Genomic DNA, 23,247 nt, shown 5'->3' with positions numbered 1-23,247 from the left:
TTCTGTTGCCAGCTGCTGACGTTTCCTGCTTAGGTTTTTCTTCTGTCTGGTCTCACAAGACAAGGTGTTTTTAAGAGACTCACATTCATTTCAAGGTTAGATATGGTTGCATTCAATGTGTGTCTCTTCCCAAAGTAACACTTTCTTCTTCAAACACTGAACCTTCAGAAGATTCTACACATACTCCAACTTCCTGAACAATGACATCAGTCTGCACAGAATAAATGTCAAGAGTATCGACTGTAACAGTTAAAACAAACTAAAGTATCATGATTAATGTCCTCACATTTAAAATCAGTTCTCAGGAACACTGACATATGTTCAAGTTGCCTGAACTTCCAACACTTGCTTTGATGCACACATTTTTTATGCCTGTTCTCAAAGTCAGGACACTTTATTCTCTTCTCAGAAAACACTGCTTTTCCACTTGTAGACATCTTCCAAATGACTCAAAGCTCAAGCTCAGAAGGAATTAACAGCAATTTGTCACAAACAAAAAGAAACAAATGAACATGTGAATATGAAAAACAAATTAATTCTAGTATGTTCTATAAATAAGAAATGTTGAGTGTGATCAGCAATATAATGATATATACCAATTACATGAATTGTTTGGTTATGGACTCTTACGATGTATATGTCTTGCTTGTTTTGCATTTAAAATTTGCATATTGTTTACCAATAATAGCCTGATGAAATAAGGTTTGTCTCCTTCAATATTACGATTGCGTTTAAGTTTTCATCTTGTCAATATGCTTATTAAAATATTGTTTATATATGTTCAACTTGAGGTATTGCTGTAACTGCCCTGAAATTTTGCAAATTTTTGAGGGTGTCTTTTTCGAGATTTTGGGGGTCCAAAAGGGGGCTAATTTTTTTTAAATTTCATTCATAGCACACCCCAAAAGCTGCATTATAAAGTTTGTTGTATATGCATTTGAAAAGGCTTTCAATAAACTTACAGATAAGAAAAACGGAATCCAAATATCTTGAATAGTTCCTGAGAAACAGCAGTTTACAATTTTTGGCGCCAAAACTTGTGAAAATTTGCCCCCAAACTTTGAGGCAGCCTAAGTCAGACAATATGTGTCTCATAATTTTATATCTAGAATAATATACTTCAGTTACATGGATATCTGTGACATCACCCTGACACCCCCTGCCTGTCTGTCTACGGTAAAAATTGCCAATCGGCCAAACGGATTTCTTCATTTTTGCACAAGAAACTCCTTATTTTCGCTTATTTTGCAATTTCTAGACGTTGCCGACAAATTTTAACTTCAGATTCGTGATTAGGAGGCCTCAAGTAGTGAGTGCCAAATATGAAGAAAATCAGAGACGGGTCCGGTCACCTCAAGTCGTTCCCTTTACTATACGTGAGACACCTATCAATGGTTTATTTCGCAATTTTTTACATTGCTAACGTACTATTATGCATTGTGGAACATTTCTTTAGGTGAAATAATGCATTTCTAACGAAAATAATGTCTATTTCTTACATTAACGATTACTTACTGTTGTCCCTTATTTCCACACACAATATGGCGATAGCTTACCCGTTCATCGCACGTTGTGCCAGTGTTTTGTCGATTTGGAGTGTGCGTGCAGTGTTGCAACCTTGTTCATCGAAAAATACCTAAATTAAGAAGAAATTAAAAACATTTCACGAAATTTTTTCTGGACAGATTTCTTCATTTTTACAGAAGAAACTACTTACGGTAATAAGTTCCTGTAGCATTGTCTAACATCTGGAAGGTGTTTTGTGTGATGTGGGAATGTTTCATAGCGAATATTCAACCATTGACGCATAACCCCACGAACCATTTCCGGTAAGGTTAGGTTAGGTAGGGTCATGTGTAGGTAATAGTTATAAATTGGTTTCGAAAAAAATATTTGTAGCCCCACACACCATTCTTGCATAGCCCCATGAACTATTGACACATAGCCCCATTTGCGGAAACGTACATTCTTCAGTTACAAAAACACTTTTTTTAAAAAAATTGCAATTGCTTTGATCAAAAAAACGTGAATACACGTTAAAGAATGTTCGGTATAGCAGATAGATAAGTACAAATGTCAAAAATTGACAAAACGAAGAAGTGTCCGGGGAATATCAGATTTTTACCATTTTTTCACCAAAAAAGTTGAATTTTTGACATAAAGAGTAATTATTAAACCATTGACGTTAGCCCCACAAACCATTGATGTTAGCCCAAAAATTCACGATAGCCCCACGAACCATCATGGGGATGAGGTATGCCTACTAGGGTAGGTTAGGTTCCATTAGCACTCCTTTTGTTCAATTTAGCATATATGGACAATATTGTTTTTCTCGATGAAAGAAAATACACTGAATTCTTTTAATTTTAACCTTCCACGTCCTGCATTCCACTTCTTTCTTCAAGATTCAGTGTTGAATTACAAATTCCACGGCATCTTCCACACCCGGCAACAACTTCACGACGCATCCTCGACACGTCATCTTGTAGCGATAACACAGCGTGGTTTGAAACACTGACTACGGAGTTTACGCATTGTGCTCTTGTGCAGAAAGCAAATGGCGGCAGCAGCAATAGCGTGTCTGAAATAGATTGTCGCAGAAAACCACATGTGTTTGCATAAAAATGGATCAAAATTACATTCCCGAACATCAACAACCCTACAGAAAATTATTTGCGTAAGTACTTTCTCCTGTAAATTTGAAGAAATCCATCTCGGCTATAGTAAAGTGTTACCGTTTTCCTAACCTAACCTTGCCGTGAATGGTTTTTGGGGCTATCGTGAATGGTTCGTGGGGCTATCATTGACATTACATTATTATTACAAAATGTCAGAAAAGCAATATTTCACCTTAAAGAATGTTTCGCAATACACAATAGGTAAGTACGAATGTAAAAAGTGACTAAATAAATGAGTGAGAGGTGTTCGGCCGATTGACAACCATTAATGAAACTACTTACGTGAATCACTTTCTGTAGCATTGTTGAAGTTCCTGAATGTATTTTCTGTCATCGTTTCATCTTTCTCAGCCATAATTCACGTTTTTATCTATAAAAAATATCGCAATTGCCGTTACTTCCATGTACTTTCTCTATCTCAAACCGGATGTTCCTTGCGTTTGATGACTTAACCCCCTGTCACTGTTTCCAACCACCCTGTCTTTTTCCAAAAAGGTTACGTGACCCCAAATTTTATCTAGGCTTGCCTAAGCTAACCTAACCATACCGTGAATGATTCATGGGGTTACCCGTGCATGGTTCTACGTATTAGCATAATTTAAAATGTGGGAAGAAATAGAAAATTAACACTAAAGTAGGTATTTTTTTTGTTTACAAGGTTGGATACCCTGCATACCCACTCCAAATCGACAAAACACAAGCACAACGTGCGATGATCCAGTGCGCTCGTGTCATATTGTGTGTCACGCAAGCAAAAAAAGAAACAATAATAATTACACCTTATTGAATGTTCCGCAATGTACAAAGTAAGTAGCAATGTTAAAAACGATGAAATAAATGACTTATAGGTGTTTTGACTAGATTAAACTAGTAATGTATTTTCTATCCTGCTTCTTATACTCACGAAATACGTAGTCCCAATGAATTATCCGAGGTTAACATGGGGGTGGGGGGTGACGTGTAGAAATTGTTCATTAATTTGTGGAAGTTGTAAAATAGGCTTCTAAATTTTTGCAATCATTCTTAATATGCAAGCATGGTAACTATGTTTCTTGATATGAACAATTGATGTTCACAATAAGTTATGCTGTCTACAGCATTGCCATGCTGTTGCTTTCATACGAAGAAGGTGACAGTGACAATCACGAGGGAGAAGAGCATGTGGAATGTGGACTGCTTTGATTAAAGGTAAGTTTGGCAACAGTGCATCGAGCGTTCAATTGCAGTTTACGAAAATGATCGCATTTGGCCCACAAACTATTCACAGATATACCCACGAACCATTCCCAGTTAGGTTAGGAAAGCATAGTTAAGATTTGGGATCGTAGAACCATGCACGGGTAGCCCCACTAACCAGTCACGGTTAGGTTAGGCAAGCATAGTTAAAATTTGCGGTCGTAGTAATATCAGGAATATATTAATTCATTCTAAAACTTAAAATATTGCAATAAACATTGTTTTCATGGATAAATCCAGGGTTTCTCTTCCGATCACGGACCACTCAATTTCGCTTGTTTTACAATTTCTACACGTGACCCCCAAATTTTAACTTCAAATTTGTTATTAGGAGGCCTCAATTAGTGAGTATGTGAAATATTACAAAAATCGGGGAGGGGTCCGGTATTGTAAATTTGCTCCCAAATTTTTGCGTTGTTGTTCTTCCCAATGTAGGCTGTATGTCACTAACCTTTAGCGCACAGGGCTTCACGTTCTTGGTAATCCTCTGCAGACAATGACCTTTTCAAACTTGCCACAATGCACAAAAATAAATCATATCTTAAATATAACAGTTTAGCAGAGGTAAAATTTATACAGTGTTCCTCTCAATAATAAATATTAAAGGAAGAAGAAGATTATTTTTTAAAAAATAAAATGAGGATACAGCTAGGCACAAACCAGTGACTAAAGTAGCCAGTGCTTTAAACAAGCACAAATTATATTTTTCCCAGTACAACCCTGGAGTATATAATGCCCAGTGTGATTCCAATTCGCATTGCATTAGCAGATCAATCAGAGCCATGCAAATCGCACTGAGATGCCAAGGATCCTGCTCGGGCATGGTTGTTTGTGAATGTCCATTCATCAATTTCATCACTCATCCCCATCTTCACAAATTAGCCAAGAGGCACAAAATGTGAAAGAAAATAAATCAAATAAAAATCAATCAGAGCCATCAATGGACAACACTGTCAGATTCTAAAAATCCCAGCTATCTACCGAACTAGCAAAGCAAGTTCAACAAACCCTGTCAAAAATGTTTCAGTCAGGCATACATCCCACATGCAATTGAGCACTTTCTGCAAGAATTAAACATTGACAGCGCTTCACATTTGGCTCCCGCTACAGCAGCAATTGAAACCAAGCATGCACAGCAGGCGAAGTAGCTACACCAGTGCTCCTAGTGTCATGCAGGGAAATGACAGGAACTGGAAGCCAGCTCAGCAGTGAAGCAACAAGTTCCCAAGCAGGTTACAGTGGCCACCGAAATTAATAGAACCTTTAAAACGAAGTCTCACGGAAAAAGCAACTTGTTTATGGGTATTTATTGTACAACCACATATTTTATTTCATTATTTCCTTTCATTTTTAATACGATTACAAGAGTGGAAAATTACCTTCTGGTATTTCCTCTGTAATTACACTATATTGTAAGCTCTCAATCACAATTACTTCTTCATTAGTTAGTTAGGACCTCAGTACCCTTGACCCTCTGTACCCCGTACAGAAAGTAAAATATGTTGCATGGTTCATGAGATTTTGTTGTTTCTGAACTTTTTCAGTTTATTTTAGCTCTCGGAAATGTGTTAATTGTGAAGTAAAGTATGTCTGTTACCTTAGTGTGTTACTTTACTGTGAAGTAGAACAGCCCGAAGGCTTCACATTTTACGTAGTTAGGTTAGGATTGTTAGGTTGGGTACTGATAGTTATTTTCAGCATGTTCTTTTGCTATTTTAGTTTACATACAAACAGTTTACTAACAAAAAGCGATGAAAGTACTCCAAAATTGCATGTTTTAACTTACGTGGGCCATTCTTTGGGATTAAATATCTCCATTATTTGTGCTTTCCTAACGCTGGAACCACTTGTACATTACATAAGACATTGAAATCTGTAGATTAAGAAAAAAATTGAGGGAGTACAGTGGGTAAAGTCCCCAGGACCTCCCTGATGGTGCAGTGGTAGCATCGTTACCTTGTAATCAAGAGGTCTCGGGTTCGATACAGGCTCGTAGCTAGAATTGATCTCCAGTGGGGGGGGGGGGGGCTCACACGTTATCAGGGGGCTTTGTAAACTAAGTCCATGTTTTCAAAAGTTGAACAATATTATATCAAGGTAAATTGGGGGTGGGTGCATATGTTATTACAAAACATAACATTTAGAAATATCATGCAAATACTAGTTTTTTCTATATCTTCTAAAACATCTATTGATGTGTTAATTCACTGCTACTGACACCATCCCTTAATACACACACTATACTATTTTTGATGATACCGGTATTTATATCATATCACTTCAATCGTAGTGCCTACTGTGCCCTGGCTGAAGCAATAAAACACCTCTTCATTCCCAAAACTATGGATCTCTTGGCATTTGACGCAGCTGTGGAAGTAATGTGGATAATGACGTTAAATTCCCAGATATTTGTCAAACGAGGGGCTGCAGGAGGGACAAAGAAGTTACAGATTAAGAATCCCCCCTATGAAAGAACTTTCTAAAGCCTGCCGGTACTTTTGCTCAAAAACAAGATGCACAAATCTAATAGCTGCTGTTCATGTTCTGTGAATTTATCCCTTGCGAACTTCTGAACAAAATTACATATGCTGTCTACATTTTCACTCTTCACCTCAAGTAAATTAGAATACAAAATAATGCCGGCCCTCAGCCTGGTTTGATACCCAGTGGAGGCACATAGTGGTTCGGATCCCACTTCAAACTGTAGTCCAGTCCCGATTAGCCTTACTGTACGTAAAGTTCACTTAAAACCGCAAATCAGTCAATAAATTCTTCATTAGTTAGCCTAACCTAACCGTGCATGGTTCATGGGGCGGTACTCTTGATCCTTTGTACCCCCCTGGATAACGTAAAATATTTTGCATGCTTATGAAGATTTTGTTGTTCATAAACGTTTTCAGCTGATTTTAGGTCTCTGAAATGTGTTCTTGTGAAGTAAAGTATGTCTGTTACCTTAGCATGTTACTTTACCGTGTAGCAGAACAGGCCGAAGGCTTCAAGCAAGTGAATATACCACCCAAGGCTAATTGCGACCACCGACCATCAAAATCTTGCGATAAACATTGGTTTTCTTGAGGAATCGAGGGTGCCTATTGTGATCACGGACCCGCTTATTTTGCAAGTTCTACACGTCAGCGTCAAATTTTAACTGCAGATTCGTGATTAGGAGGCCTAAATTATTGAGTATGTAAAATATGAAAGAAATGGGGGAAGTGTCCGGTATTGTAAAATCATACCATTACCTTCTTCACCCAATTTCATCTTCTTACTCTTTGCTTCCCGATTTTTCATCTATGTTGAGAGACGATGACAGTTTTTAGCTAAGTTTTTTAGCTTTTTGCGAAGAACTAGCCTCTTCAACTGTTTCTGAGGTACTTTTTAAACTTAACCTTACCTTTTTTTAATGTGTTGTGTTTGTCCTATGCAGACCCTGTTACAACCTGCATTTTTAAACTTTCTCAAGGGACTTTTTACACCCCTTTTTTTTTTAATTTTGAAGTAAGTGATTTATATAAGGGGGATCTTGCCCGCATACACTGAAGGGGACAAAATTGCCATACATTCTGACACAACCAAAGAAATTAAATCAATCTATCAATTACAAGATTGAAACTAAACAAAAACTATATGTTCTGTGGAAGGCAAGGTTCAAGTTTGCTCAGCTAGTATGCAAACAGTGCTCGCTGAGCACTAAGATACTTGACCCACCCCAGGATCTAGTGTATTGTGACCATCTAACACTATTGCCTTGCAGTCAAGAGTCCTTGGTTTGGTACCCTACGGAACCACACTGCACAGTGCTTTGAATTCCACTAAACTATAGGTCTAGCACTGAAAAGCTTAGGTGAGCATAAAGTTGACCTAAACTTTTTTTTTTCAAAAGTTATTTGCCTTTTACAGGGTTCCCACACACCTGGAAAACCTGGAAATCTCAGGGAATTTGAAAAAAATACAAATCTCAGGTAAAATCTTGTAATTGATTAATGGTTCCCAATGAAGCAAAACTTAGGGATTATAATATGCTCCTGTCTGGATAATCCAAGCGGTTGTAGCATTTCTCTTTCAGCAAGGAACTCATATCTATTTGTTTGTCTGTTTCTTGTTTTTAAATGTGATTCCAGGGCTGGTGACCAAGTGTATACCGTCATAAATTTTGCACTTTTTAAAATTTAATTAACCGATTTCGATCTTTTACATGACGTAAAATATATTTCAAGATGTGGAAAACGCATAATAAAGATAACCTGATGTCCAAAGTTAACCAGTGTTCATCTGATTTCCCTTATTAGGGAGTAGTTTTAAGTTTTTTCTTCCTTCTTTTTTTACAAAATGGAGTGTTCTGTTTAGGGAAATATTTATTTTGTGCCACCTTTTGTGTACAATATTGTTTGTGTATTTACTGCATTTAGAACAGAATTTTAAATATTTACTTACTAGTGCCATATATGATTTATGTATTATGAAAAACTAAATATGCTGACCAAGGCAGTAATTTATTTCAATAAAAACATAAACTAACGTAACGTTTTAACCTTCTAGCAAGGTCTTCTAGTGAAGGCGCTGGAAACCATTTGGAATAACGGTTACAGTATAATGGGAGATAAAATAATGTTAATGAGTGAAGGACTAAATATAGGTTCCAGTCTAAGCCCAGCATTGGCTGAATTGGTTATGAATGAATGGGAAAAGAAAGTGATAGAAAAGGGAGGTGACAAAATGATTCTGTTTTGCAGATATGTGGACGACTGTTTTGGCATATGGAAGGGAACGAAGAGGCAGCCTGACATTTTTGCCAAAGAAATTCAAGATGAAGAAAGAGGGATATTATTGGAACTTGAAATAGAAGAAGAAGACAAGTTAAGCTATCTAGATATATTGATGAAAAGGAAAAGAGGACAAGAAATTGAAACCGCTTGGCATCAGAAGAAGTGTGCAGCAGGGGTATTCTGCCACAAAAGAAGTGATGTAAGTGAGGTGACAAAAATAAATTTTATAAAGAATATGGAGGACAGAATCAAGAAAATATGCATGAAAGAATGTGAAAAAGAAGGCAAAATAAATAGCCTATGGAAACAGCTGGAAAAGAATGGCTATGAGAAGCAGGATAGACTGGACATAAACAGAAGAAGTAAGAAAACGGGCAGGGGAGAATTGGAAGAGAGAGAAAAAGAGGAGAGAAGGTTTGGAATAAGGAGTATGGGGAAGACCACAGAAAAGATATGCAAAGTGCTTAGGAAAGCAGGAATTAAAACTTACAGGAAGGGAGGGAGAAGCATCTTAGGAATAGCGAGGAATGCTAACAAGAAAAAGGAAAACAGAGAAGAGGAAGAAGAAGGGATTATCTACGAAGTAAAATGTAAAGAATGTCAGAGTGTGTACATAGGAGAAACGAAAAAAAGGCTGAAAGACAGGTTGAAACAACATAGGGATGATGTACGACTTAAGAGAGAGAGAAATGCAATATTTAAACACACGAGAGAAACAGGACATGACATAGAGTGGGATGAGGCTAAGCAGATAGGAAGGGAGAAGAGAATGCTAGTGAGAAAATGGAAGGAAGCCAAGGAAATAGAGAAGAAAGGCGAAGAAGACACAATGAACTGGAATGGGGGCCTGAAGTTAAACAAAGAATGGAAGAAGATGTTGGAAAGAGTGGAAAGGACAAGAGAAAAAGAGGAGAGGAGAAGGAAGAAAAATGAAGGGATAAGAGCGTGAGATTAAAAAGTCCAACCACTTTCTATATGGAAGTAATTGTGTTTAGCCTTTTAGGTGAAAGTAAAGTTGGAAAGTGAAAGTCATCTGCTAGAAAGTTCCAAACAACTTTCTAAATAGTCTGGAGGGAGTAATGTTTGTGTATATATATTACCCTTCTTGTTGTATCTGGTTACTTTTGTACTTGATACCAGGGACCTGTAACGTAACGCAATTCATTGGTATTTGTCACCGTTCCGCGTTATTTCCGTACCGGGTACCGCGTACCGGCCCAAGTGCTGAGGACCGTTCCAAGGAAAATACCAGATCCTCTTGGTAAGGCGAACAGTAACGCTTCTGCTATACCGTTCCGTTCGTACCCGAGAGTGCTTCGGGGACGACAGCTTTGGGTACACAGAGTGGAACGTTAAAATACCCGTACCAGAAAGCATAGAACTTGTTCCTTATCTGAATGCCGGTTCCGTTACGGTACGTACCTTTCCTTACAATCATACCGGTACAAATTCATGATGGGTATATCTGAACTTTAGGATCGGGTACAATTGTAACAAAACCTATTTTCAGCAAATCAAATGGGTATTGAATGGATCAGAAAATATATGTCACGTAACTCTTCATTTTAAAACTTTCATTGTTGAATTCTTGAAAAATCGATAAGAACTAATATTAATTGAGGTTGTAGGCAATAAAATACAAATTGTATATATATAAATAAATATGGAATCGTGAGATTTGCTATTAATAATGTTACTTTTATATAACCAATACACGTAATATTGGGTGCAAGGTGAACATATTTAAAAGAAATATTTTCAAGCAAGATATTGAAAGTTCGACATGATGATAGTTTATGTAATTAGAATATTACCAACTAATAATACATGTGGAAAAAAGGGAAAGTTAATGTACGCCATATTGAGAAATGTTACCATCTAAGTTACAGATCTGAAATTCGGGTTGACCTGGCATTGCCAATCAAAATTATTTTGGTAAAACTGGAAATTAGACGCCATATTGAAAAATGTCACTTCTTAAGATAGAGAAGTGAAATTCGGTTTGGTGGTAGATCTTGCTAATTAGTGCATGTTAAATCAACATGATTGTGGAAAACCGGAACTTGATGGACGCCATATTGAAATATGTTACTTCTTATAAAGAGACGTGAAATTCGGTTTGACGGTAGCATATGCTAATTCGTGTATGGCAAATCAACATGATTGTGGAAAACCGGAAGTTGATGGACGCCATATTGAAATATGTTACTTCTTAAGAAAGAGACGTGAAATTCGGTTTGACGGTAGCATATGCTATTTCGTGTATGGCAAATCAACATGATTGTGGAAAACCGGAAGTTGGTGGACGCCATATTGAAAAATGTTACTTCTTATGATAGAGAAGTGAAATTCGGTTTGGTGGTAGATCTTGCTAATTAGTGCATGTTAAATCAACATGATTGTGGAAAACAGGAAGTTGATGGACGCCATATTGAAAAATGTTACTTTTAAAGAAAGAGACGTGATATTCGGTTTGACGGTAGCATATGCTAATTCGTGTATGGCAAATCAACATGATTGTGGAAAACCGGAAGTTGATGGACGCCATATTGAAATATGTTACTTCTTATAAAGAGACGTGAAATTCGGTTTGACGGTAGCATATGCTAATTCGTGTATGGCAAATCAACATGATTGTGGAAAACCGGAAGTTGATGGACGCCATATTGAAAAATGTTACTTCTTAAGATAGAGAAGTGAAATTCGGTTTGACGGAAGCTTATGTGAATTAGAGCATGGCAAATTGACATGATTGTGGAAAACCGGAAGTTGATGGACGCCATATTGAAATATGTTACTTCTTATAAAGAGACGTGAAATTCGGTTTGACGGTAGCATATGCTAATTCGTGTATGGCAAATCAACATGATTGTGGAAAACCGGAAGTTGATGGACGCCATATTGAAAAATGTTACTTCTTAAGATAGAGAAGTGAAATTCGGTTTGACGGAAGCTTATGTGAATTAGAGCATGGCAAATTGACATGATTGTGGAAAACCGGAAGTTCATGGACGCCATATTGAAAAACGTTACTTCTTAAGATAGTGAAGTGAAATTCGATTTGGTGGTAGATCTTGCTAATTAGTGCATGTTAAATCAACATGATTGTGGAAAACAGGAAGTTGATGGACGCCATATTGAAAAATGTTACTTTTAAAGAAAGAGACGTGATATTCGGTTTGACGGTAGCTTATGTGAATTAGAGCATGGCAAATTGACATGATTGTGGAAAACCGGAAGTTCATGGACGCCATATTGAAAAACGTTACTTCTTAAGATAGAGAAGTGAAATTCGATTTGGTGGTAGATCTTGCTAATTAGTGCATGTTAAATCAACATGATTGTGGAAGACCGGAAGTTGATGGACGCCATATTGAAAAATGCTATTCCTTAAGATAGAGTGAAATTCGGTTTAATGGTAACTTATGGTAATTAGTGCATGGCAAATAAACATGACTGTGGAAAACCGGAAGTTGGTGGACGCCATATTGAAAAATGTGAAATTTGGCTTCATGGTAGATTATGGAAATTTCAGCATGGAAAATCAACATGATTGTGGAAAACCGGAATTTGGTGGACGCCATATTGAAAAACGTTACTTCTTAAGACAGAGGAGTGAAATTTGGTTTGATGGTAGCTTATGTGAATTAGAGCATGACAAATGAACATGATTCTGGAAAACCTGAGTTTGATAGAATTCATATTTAATTTTTAATAAATAAAAACTAAATCGACACTCAAATGTATTTCTTTTTCAACATGGCGTCTATCAACTTCCAGTTTTACAGACAGCATATGCATTGTCCATGTTCGAATTAGTAAGCGCAATAATCTAACCGAATTTCACTTCTTCATCTTAATAAATTGCATTTTTCATTATGCCGTCCATCGACTTTCGGTTTTATAATATCATATAAATTGACCATGTTCTAATTAACATAAGCAATCACCAAAGCAAAGAGGAATATTAAAGTAAATTTTTCCGTTAACGTCCGGTTTTCCCTAATCATGTTGATTTCCAATGCAGCAATATCCATAATATCATAAAACCGAATTTCACTCCTCTATCTTAAGAAGTAACATTTTTCAATATGGCGTCCATCAACTTCCGGTTTTCCACATCATGTTGATTTGCCATGCTCTAATTCCCATAAGCTACCTTCAAACCGAATTTCACTTCTCTATCTTAAGAAGTAACATTTTTCAATATGGCGTCCACCAACTTCCGGTTTTCCGGAATCACGTTGATTTGCCATGCTCTAATTCCCATAAGCTACCTTCAAGCCGAATTTCACTTCTCTATCTTAAGAAGTAACATTTTTCAATATGGCGTCCACCAGCTTCCGGTTTTCCGGAATCATGTTGATTTGCCATGCTCTAATTCCCATAGGCTACCTTCAAGCCGAATTTCACGTCTCTTTCTTAAGAAGTAACATATTTCAATATGGCGTCCATCAACTTCCGGTTTTCCACAATCATGTTGATTTGCCATACACGAATTAGCATATGCTACTGTCAAACCGAATTTCACGTCTCTTTATAAGAAGTAACATATTTCAATATGGCGTCCATGAACTTCTGGTTTTCCACAATCATGTCAATTTGCCATGCTCTAATTCACATAAGCTACCGTCAAACCGAATTTCACTTCTCTATCTTAAGAAGTAACATTTTTCAATATGGCGTCCATCAACTTTCGGTTTTCCACAATCATGTTGATTTAACATGCACTAATTAGCAAGATCTACCACCAAACCGAATTTCACTTCTCTATCATAAGAAGTAACATTTTTCAATATGGCGTCCACCAACTTCCGGTTTTCCACAATCATGTTGATTTGCCATACACGAATTAGCATATGCTACCGTCAAACCGAATTTCACGTCTCTTTCTTAAGAAGTACCATATTTCAATATGGAGTCCATCAACTTCCGGTTTTCGACAATCATGTTGATTTAACATGCACTAATTAGCAAGATCTACCACCAAATCGAATTTCTCTTCTCTATCTTAAGAAGTAACGTTTTTCAATATGGCGTCCATGAACTTCCGGTTTTCCACAATCATGTCAATTTGGCATGCTCTAATTCACATAAGCTTCCGTCAAACCGAATTTCAGTTCTCTATCTTAAGAAGTAACATTTTTCAATATGGCGTCCACCAACTTCCGGTTTTCCGGAATCACGTTGATTTGCCATGCTCTAATTCTCATAAGCTACCTTCAAGCCGAATTTCACTTCTCTATCTTAAGAAGTAACATTTTTCAATATGGCGTCCACCAACTTCCGGTTTTCCTGAATCACGTTGATTTGCCATGCTCTAATTCTCATAAGCTACCTTCAAGCCGAATTTCACTTCTCTATCTTAAGAAGTAACATTTTTCAATATGGCGTCCACCAACTTCCGGTTTTCCGGAATCACGTTGATTTGCCATGCTCTAATTCCCATAAGCTACCTTCAAGCCGAATTTCACTTCTCTATCTTAAGAAGTAACATTTTTCAATATGGCGTCCACCAGCTTCCGGTTTTCAGGAATCATGTTGATTTGCCATGCTCTAATTCCCATAGGCTACCTTCAAGCCGAATTTCACTTCTCTATCTTAAGAAGTAACATTTTTCAATATGGCGTCCACCAACTTCCGGTTTTCCGGAATCACGTTGATTTGCCATGCTCTAATTCCCATAAGCTACCTTCAAGCCGATTTTCACTTCTCTATCTTAAGAAGTAACATTTTTCAATATGGCGTCCACCAACTTCCGGTTTTCCTGAATCACGTTGATTTGCCATGCTCTAATTCCCATAAGCTACCTTGAAGCCGAATTTCACTTCTCTATCTTAAGAAGTAACATTTTTCAATATGGCGTCCACCAACTTCCGGTTTTCCGGAATCACGTTGATTTGCCATGCTCTAATTCCCATAAGCTACCTTCAAGCCGATTTTCACTTCTCTATCTTAAGAAGTAACATTTTTCAATATGGCGTCCACCAACTTCCGGTTTTCCACAATCATGTTGATTTAGCCGTGCTCTAATTAGCATTATCTACCTTCAAACTCAATTTCACTTCTCTACCTATTTTAAAAGTAATGGGGCCTACTGCACATGCCTCCTAGTAACAGGTTGCCTGAATGACGAATATCGACCTTCTGTGCAGGTCGTTGTAATTAGTATAATATACATGAGCTTGTTGAAACTAATTGTTTCTATTGTTAATAGTTTGCCAGAGTGACGGTCTTCAAAATTTTTGCTTAGCTGATACCATTATTAACAAATTAATTAAAGATAAACTAGATATCATTTATACTTATTTTTCGGATAAATAAAATCCAGAAAGATCACGAATTACTTTTTGCTAAAGTTATTATAATTAGTTTTAAACAAAGAAGTGTATATTTATCGGTATTCCATTAGCTGCTGTGGAATGTTGATTGACAGTAAACTGTTATGATATGTACTGTAAGTTCCTGTTACAAATGTTACCCGCTTCATCCATTTCTATCCACGTACCGGTATTTTAATAACAAGCCTGGTCATTGTGCTTCAGTACCGGTTACCAACTTGTGGTTCCATTTCGTACCCGGTAGCCACCGTTCAGGTACAGTATGTACGGGTACGATCGTACCCGTTCCATCCGAGACCCGTTCCACTCAGTACCTGAAGCGAATGGGTCGTTGAGTAACGGTACGCCTAATTTACCCAGGTTGTAGGTAGGTCCAATCTGTCCGGTACTGTGTGGAACGCCAATGCCATTGTAACGCATATCGATAGTTCCGTTCGTAACTTGACAGCGTTACAAGTTGGGTTACGTTACAGGTCCCTGCTTGATACAGAGTCTGAAGAAGACCTTGCTAGAAGGTTGAAACGTTACGTTAGTTTATGTTTTTATTAAAATAAATTACTGCCTTGGTCAGCATATTTAGTTTTTCATAATCATGGAAACAAGGCTTAATGGAGTTATAAATGATTTATGTACTGTTCATAAATACTTTTTCATATTTTAAGTTTTTTATCATGTTCAACTATTGTTATAGTCATGACATGACACGTGAATTTTTACATGCCTCAATAGCTCACATATGTGTAAAATGGAATTACTTGTAGGACCAGCAGATCTACATTAATATCATGTAGTGAAATAGTTTACTCAACAGATATGCCAGAATGACATATTTGACAATGTTCCAAACCTATGTTCCCATTTCTTCATGACTCCCTAGAAAGTGTTGTTAGAGATGTAATGGGGAGATTCATAAAAAGTGACATCTTGAACAATGCAAGAAATAGTTTTAAATTAATGCAAATTGATGTCAGGAATTCTGACAACTTGATTCCTTTGACAAAGATTGATATTGGAATTGGTGCCAATGCTGCTTTGGAAGCTAAAGAGGTGAATGAAAAGGAGAAGCTTATGTTTTTTACTAGCTGCAGAATTTATTAGCAACCAACAACAGAGAAGATTGTGGAACGTAGTCCCCTTAAGTTCAGGTTGGTGAGAGCCGCCAGTTGTTTAGTTCCGAAGCAAATGACTCAGTTTCCAAAGCGATGTGCTCAGCGCATGGAAGACCTGATACAGGAACTTCTCAGGAGAAAGAGAAGGAAGGCTGTAACTGGTGATAAAGTAATTTGCCAGTTTAAGACATTGTTGCACAATGTCAGTTGTGAAAAGGAATTGAAAGAGAAGTTTTGTAACTTTTCGATCAAAACTGATGCACTAGATTCTTTTTTTACAGGTGTCATGAAGGGCAAGGATGACTTCTCTGAGTTATGGAGCACTGTTAAGTTGGTTTTGATTTTTTCACATTACAATGCATATGTGGAAAGTGGGTTTTCTGTAAATAAGCAGGTTTTAATAGAAAACTTGAAAAAAGAGTCTGTTGTGGCTATTCGGCAAGTTTATGATGCAGTGAAAGTGGTGGGAGGAGTGTCAAATGTAGAAGTAAGCAAAGATATGATCCAGAGTGTTACAGGTGCACATATTATATACGAAGAAGCATTGCAGAAGATGAGAAAGAAATGTGATCACAAAGAAAACAAAAGGAAAGAAATGAAACGTAAAGCAAGTGAGATCTGTGCTTTACAAGCCAAACAACAAAAGATGCAAGAAGAAGCAAAGGCCATTGCAGAACAATTAAAAAACTTGAATCTTCTGAGAAGTAAAGTTTCTTAATTTGCTGTATCCGACATTAAGTACATTTCTTGTTTTATATTTCAGTCTCAGTAACTTATTATTCCTTTTTAAATTGGTACTAATAATTGTCACTTCATTTTTATATGTTTTAAAAATTCCAATAATTTGTTTGTCTTAACTATTATTTTACGCATTACAGATTAATTGATATTGTATCCATTTATAAACATGTATGAAAAGTGTGAAAATATTTCAATGTTCTATATGAGATATGTTAGAAATTGTTTCAGAGTTGTTTAAAGTTCTAGAAAACTGGTCATCTTTGTTCTTAATTACATGCAAAGAAGTGTAATTTTATTTTATTATTGAACTAGTTTTGTTATTTGCATCAGAAAAAAACAGTAATAAAGAAGGTGAGGATGGTATGCCTATGAGGGGAAATGGGGGAGGCCATTGTAAAATTATAGTAGTCATTTACTGTGCATTCAATACTCTAGAAAATATATGAATATTCTGGAAAACTCAGGAAAAATTGATTTGGAGTTTGCGTGGGAACCCTGTTTTAATCCCCTCCTTCAAATTCTTAATACACTGTGGTGAAAGCAATTGGTTGCCATGGTGTTCTTTGGAGGTCAAAGTACATAGAATGGCAGGGTACTTTTTTGCCTTATTGTTTTCTAACATTAATTTGACTGTATGCTAAAGGTGCTTATTATGTTGTGTCAGTACTTGAACACATGCTAATAATGTCTCCATAATCTTTAGTTTTGCAAAATATAACTTGTATTTGCAAGATTTTTCCAAATCTTTTATCATTTAAAAATCATTAGCCAAAGTTTTCAAAATTGTTTTTCAAATTTTACATTTTTCATTAAGAAATAACGAATAAATCTGCATGATGCAGGTAACTTTTACGCAGTGGCACCATGTGGGGAAAATTTTTGGTGTGCAGAGCAAACCAAAGAGCGAGGTGTTCATATAAGTTATTTCCTTAACTGATAATCAGCTGTCAGTTTCATTTCTAAGCTCTTGTGTATCCACAAAACACCCTAGTTCAGTTATTTGATTTGTATGGAGTGCATCTATGATTAGGTCTGGAATTTACCTCTTCGCTCGTTATTTCAAGTAGCAGCCCTAAGACCGTAAAAGTGGTCAGCGTGGTTAAGCCCAGACTTCTACTCTGATCTGGAACATCCATGTGCACTTCTTGGCAGGATAGGAGTTAATTAACTTTGTTAACTTTGTTTCCACATTTGGCGATGAAGCCCCATCCTTTGCCACTGTGAAACGCTGGTATAACGAATTTATTCGTGGCCGCCGTTCGCTCACCGACGATTCGCGAAGGTCGTCCAAAATCAGTTGTTCAAGAAAACATTGATGCTGTGCAAAACCTAATACTGCAAGATCGTCATGTGACATACTGAGAGATTGAGGCAACCATAGGCATTAGTTCCACCAGCATATATAAAATATTACATTATCATTTAGCTGTGAGAAAGGTATGTTCTTGTTGGATCCCACACAATTTGACAAACTCAAAAAGATGCTCGCGTCAATTGGTGCAAACAAATGCTCAATAAATACAATTGTGGTGCTTCAAAAGACGTATATAAGATTGTAACAGGTGACGAATCATGGATATATGCATATGAGCCGGAACATAAACTGCAGTCGACTGTATGGGTGTTTCAACCCAATCCAACAAAAGTTGTTCGCGCTCGAAGCACATCGAAACAAATGGTCGCCTGTTTTTTCCGGAAAACTGGTCATGTGGCAACTGTGCCTTTAGAGGAACGTAGAATGGTCAACTCTGAATGATACACAACAATTTGTTTGCCAGAGGTCTTCGGTCAAATACGGAAAACAAACAAATGCCGTCGCATCATTCTTCATCAAGACAATACCAGCTGTCACACATCTCGTCTAACAACCGACTTTATGAACAGTCAAAAAATGGAATTGATGGGTCATCCGCCATACAGTCCTGATTTGGCACCTAATGACTTCTTCTTGTTCCCGAATGTCAAGAATAAATTGCGTGGACAACGATTTTCGTCGGCGGAAGATGCCGTTGATGCGTTCAAAAACCATATTATGGAGGTGTCTCAAGAAGATTGGAAAAACTGCTTTGACAAATGGTTTGAACGAATGCAAAAGTGTATTGACCATAAAGGAGAATACTTCGAAAAACAATAAAGCAGTTTTCAATGCCAAATTCCTGTTTTTTCATTGTTAGGCTCAAAATATAAATAGTGACCCTCGTAATAGTGTAAATATAATTTTAGACACCAGAAAAATAATGTGGTCACAACAAAGTAAATTTATAAAAATCTCAATTCCACAGATATACAGATATTTGTTTACCTCAATGCTTCTTTCCGATTATACAGGGTGATTCTTTATGTAGTTTACAACTTCAATAAATTTATAATTATTTATTGGAACCGCATACAGACTTGGTTTATATGTCATTATGTAGCAAAACACTTCAAGTTTTGACTCACGTAGTGTGTAGTTGCGGAGTTGATCACATGCTGCGCCAGGGTCTATCGTTGAAAATGGCGACTTTCACTGGTGCGGAAAGAGCTAAGTGCGTGTTCTGGTTCGAAGAAAGTCGAAGTCAGGAACAAGTGTACAGTGAAAGTTTCGCACAGAATACGGCAAGGAACCGACCAACAGTGTACAAATGGCACCAGACATTTATCGAAACAGGTTGTTCTGTGCGACACACAAAAGCTCCATGGCATTCACCCGTGGCTGAGGATGTGGAAGCTGTTAGGGAGAGTTTTGTGCTGTCCAGTCAACTTTTTTTGTGGGGGGGGTTGTGAAAGATAGGGTGTACACCTCTCCCCTACCTCATAATCATGAACTTGAAGGTCGCATCACAACAGCCATCGCTAATGTTACCCGTGAAATAAACCAAGTCTGTATGTGGTTCCAATAAATAATTATAAATTATTGAAGTTGTAAACTACATAAGGAATCACCGTGTAGATTTCAATAGCATGTGCTCTTCTTGGTCGAAAGTCAGGCTTGGATGGTGTCATTTAGAACCGTCCCTAAATAGAAATTCTTGGACCTAGCCTTGCATCTTGGTCTCGGACGTCATTTCCTTTTCAGCATTCAATTCAGTGACTTGCTCGCGAAAGTGCCTAAGGGAGTTACCATGGCGAGTGAGTGTTACAGTAACTCTCCTAAGAATCACCTTCATCCAGCGATTCGTCAGAAACGAGCAACACTTCTGGCGAGACATCTGATTGTACTGCTCCACATGGGGAAACTGCTTGAATAGGGGATTGGAAAGTGCTAGAATGCCCCCCTTACTCTGGATATGAGTTATTGTGACCATGACTTGTTTTGGATTCTAAAGGATTCTCTACATGGCTTGAAGAACATAGAGGACTTACTGCAAGCCATAGGGCAGTCCATCAATGACATACCTTTACACCTGCCTCTGAAGTCTGGAGAAAATTGCCAGAAATTTGACAGCATGTTCTATACTCGGTGGGATACTATTATGAAGGAATGCAGTAACTTCCTCCTCCACAAAAATGTATTCCTGTAGGAATAGAACTGCTGTTTATTGCACAGTTTAATTTTTTTTTTTAATGATGAACTTTCACATGTATCTTTTGCACCAATTTTGATTCCCAGAAGACATATTACACAGTGATTTAGACCTCACTTGAAACATTAGATTCAGTCCCAATTAGTCTCACTGAGCAAAACGTGATCTTAAATCAGACTTTGCCCACCAAATGAAGGTGTATGTAAATAATACAATGTTCCAAATGTTTGTGAAATTATTGTAATTTTTATCGCTGTGGCCAGGATTGGTGTGGTTTAATTTACAGTTGGTTTTTTTTTATCATTTTGACAAGTTTGTCTTCTATGAATGCTAATAGTGTAAAACTAGGGTCATGAAATTTGTGTTTTATATTTCTCTTGTAATCCATGTCATCTCGTATTGCACTTCAGTGTTTATTTTTCATGGTTAGTACCGAAATTGATGTTACTTTTAAACACACAAATTTTAGATTAAAAAAATACAGGGTGTCTCACAAGTAATAGCGCAAACTGACACAGGTGAAAGTACATGAAAATAGAAGCAAAGAAATCTCGGTAAACATGGGTCTGCAAACGAGCAGTTTTCTAGATAATCGGGAATGTGTGATTACAAGCTGCCACTGACTTCAATGTTTGTGAGCATCATCCTAGTTGGTAAAATACTAATAATGTGTGGTTACAAGCTGTCATTGATTGCATTTTGTAAACACAGAGTGCTTTACTCCTTGCGCGGTCCGAGGTTTGCTCTTTGTTTACAAAACAGAACATTTCCGAGAGGGGGTACAGCTTGTACCCACACATTCGCACACATTATTAGCATTTTACCAACTAGGACGACTTTTACTAACAATGAAGTCAGTGGGGGCTTGTAATCACACATTCGTGATTATCTCTAATCTAAAACGGCTCGTTTGCATTCCCATGTTTACTGAGACTTTTTTGCTTCTATTATCGTGTACTTTCACCTGTATCAGTTTGTGCTATTACTTTTGAGACACCCTGTATATTTTGTACTTCATAAATACTGTTTTATATTTTTTATTACAGTATTTGTTTCAAAGAAGTGTATGGATTCTCTTTCTGTTTGTAGGTGGACAAAAAGAATGTGGGCTCTATAGGAGCCGTGGATCTTGCTTTGTTTTTACGGCGATCTAATCTCTCTGATGTTGAATTAGGAAAAGTAAGTAAAGAAGTTTTACTCTTGTTACTTTTGAATATGATAAAATTTTACTTTTAACTTTCTTTTGTGTTTAGTACACCACATTCACCATGTTCATCAGATACCTCTCTGCAACTTGCAGACAGAGGGTGGATACTCGCTCTGAATTCTGTGTGACTTATTAGCTCTGGGAATTATACGTGAATTTTTCTCTGTGGATGTGACAAATTGCAACCTTTATTAATCCAAATCCCATTGAATTTATACATATTTATAAATACCCTGAGGCAAGTTTTTCACAGTTCAGCTTTTATTTTATTGAAGGAGGACAAGAAAGTTGCATGGAAAATAAAACTGAATTCTCTCAATCCCTTTACTTTGTTAGTGTTCTTGACAGAACAGTCTATCTGACAGACGGAAGATTATTGCAAATCAAGTTATCTTGGAATGTATTAGTTAAATTTGACTTTTAAATTCTTGTACATAACAGTTTTTCGCAGATTAGTGTATCCCGTAACATTTGAGACTTGTGTTTATAGATGCATTTAGAGTCTGACTGGCGAATGTAAACTCCCCACCTTAAAAGAAATGTTTTAAATAAATACCCCCTTTATATTGTTAATATGTGTGTGTGTGTGTGTGTGTGTGTAGATGGTGAGAGGTAATATGCAAGGTTGGAATAGAGAAAACATCTGCTTGTACCCTTGAATTTATGGAAAGTTCACCTTGAAAACCGTGAATTATAATTGAATTTTATCATTGTCCCTGTAACTCTAATCCCATAGTACTCACCCTGAGAGATGAAGTCAAGGAGGGAATGATGGAAATGAACTTTCAGTGACAGTCTGCAACCCATGTTTTCATGTGCCAAAAGAAAATTCTCGCCAATTGCTTCTGGTTTTGTGGTCTGTGGTTGCCTAGGAAGTTTGTTACTACATTTCTGAACGTATTCCAGGCCTCTTTCTCATTGCTTTCCAGAACTGAGTCAAAACTTTCCTGTGCCATAAGCTTCTGTGTTTGCAGGCCAATAAATATTTCTTCTTTCAATTTTGAATGTAGAAACCTGTAACTGATGCACTAGATACTTCACCTTCGTGTGAAGGGTTCATGGCTTACACAAAGTTTTTTATGAGTTCAAGTCTAATATGCAAGAGCAAGGATGGCAAAATATAACTACTTGAATCGCTTTGGTGGAGTGGTTAGCACAATGCTAGGGGTCCTGGGTTTGAATCCTGGCCTCAGCATTGGTGTTCTTCGTAAGCGTGTCTTCATCAATAGCATTCTCCCACTTGAAAAGAATACAATAAAATTGGCTATTTACTTCAAATCACCTCATTAATTCCATTTGTATGGAGAGTAAGAAATACTTTCGAAGATACTATGTAATGCGTCGGTGCGTAAGTTCGTAGCATTTTATAACATACGTTAACAGGAATACAATGATTAACACAAGAACACAGGTGGTAAGATGAAACATTGTAGTCTAACAATACACAGTCACAACAACACTCACTCAGTCAATAATGTGATCGCCTCCATTGTCAATGACCAATTGCGAACATTGGGGAGGAGTTCAATGCCTTGCCTGTAGAACTGCTATGTTTTCAGTATATGGCATTAGCCCCGTACACAACACAAATTGTTTTTTAGTTGAATAAATCAGTTAGCCAAGTCCCAAGAGCAGCTTCATTAGGAAAGACTTCCTACTGCTG

The 23,247-nt window shown here is 37.1% G+C and overlaps 1 protein-coding gene across 1 annotated transcript in view; it reads left to right on the top strand.

The window, feature by feature from the left end:
* Window positions 1-3,424: 3,424 nt before the first annotated feature.
* Window positions 3,425-23,247, top strand: part of LOC145982739 (DNA ligase 4-like) — a gene marked incomplete at its 3' end in the record, with an annotated part of 102,694 nt that continues 82,871 nt past the window's right edge. Inside the window, exons 1-2 of the mRNA XM_083116100.1 lie at window positions 3,425-3,484; window positions 21,467-21,556. Coding sequence (XP_082972226.1) covers window positions 3,476-3,484; window positions 21,467-21,556 — 99 coding nt within the window. The remainder of the gene's footprint in view (window positions 3,485-21,466; window positions 21,557-23,247) is intronic.

The sequence above is a fragment of the Lepisma saccharinum genome, unplaced genomic scaffold, assembly GCF_977018435.1.
Source record: "Lepisma saccharinum unplaced genomic scaffold, izLepSacc3.1 HAP1_SCAFFOLD_383, whole genome shotgun sequence".
NCBI lineage: Eukaryota > Metazoa > Arthropoda > Insecta > Zygentoma > Lepismatidae > Lepisma > Lepisma saccharinum.
Note: the sequence above shows the minus strand (reverse complement) of the source record. Positions and strands in the feature narration are given on the sequence as shown.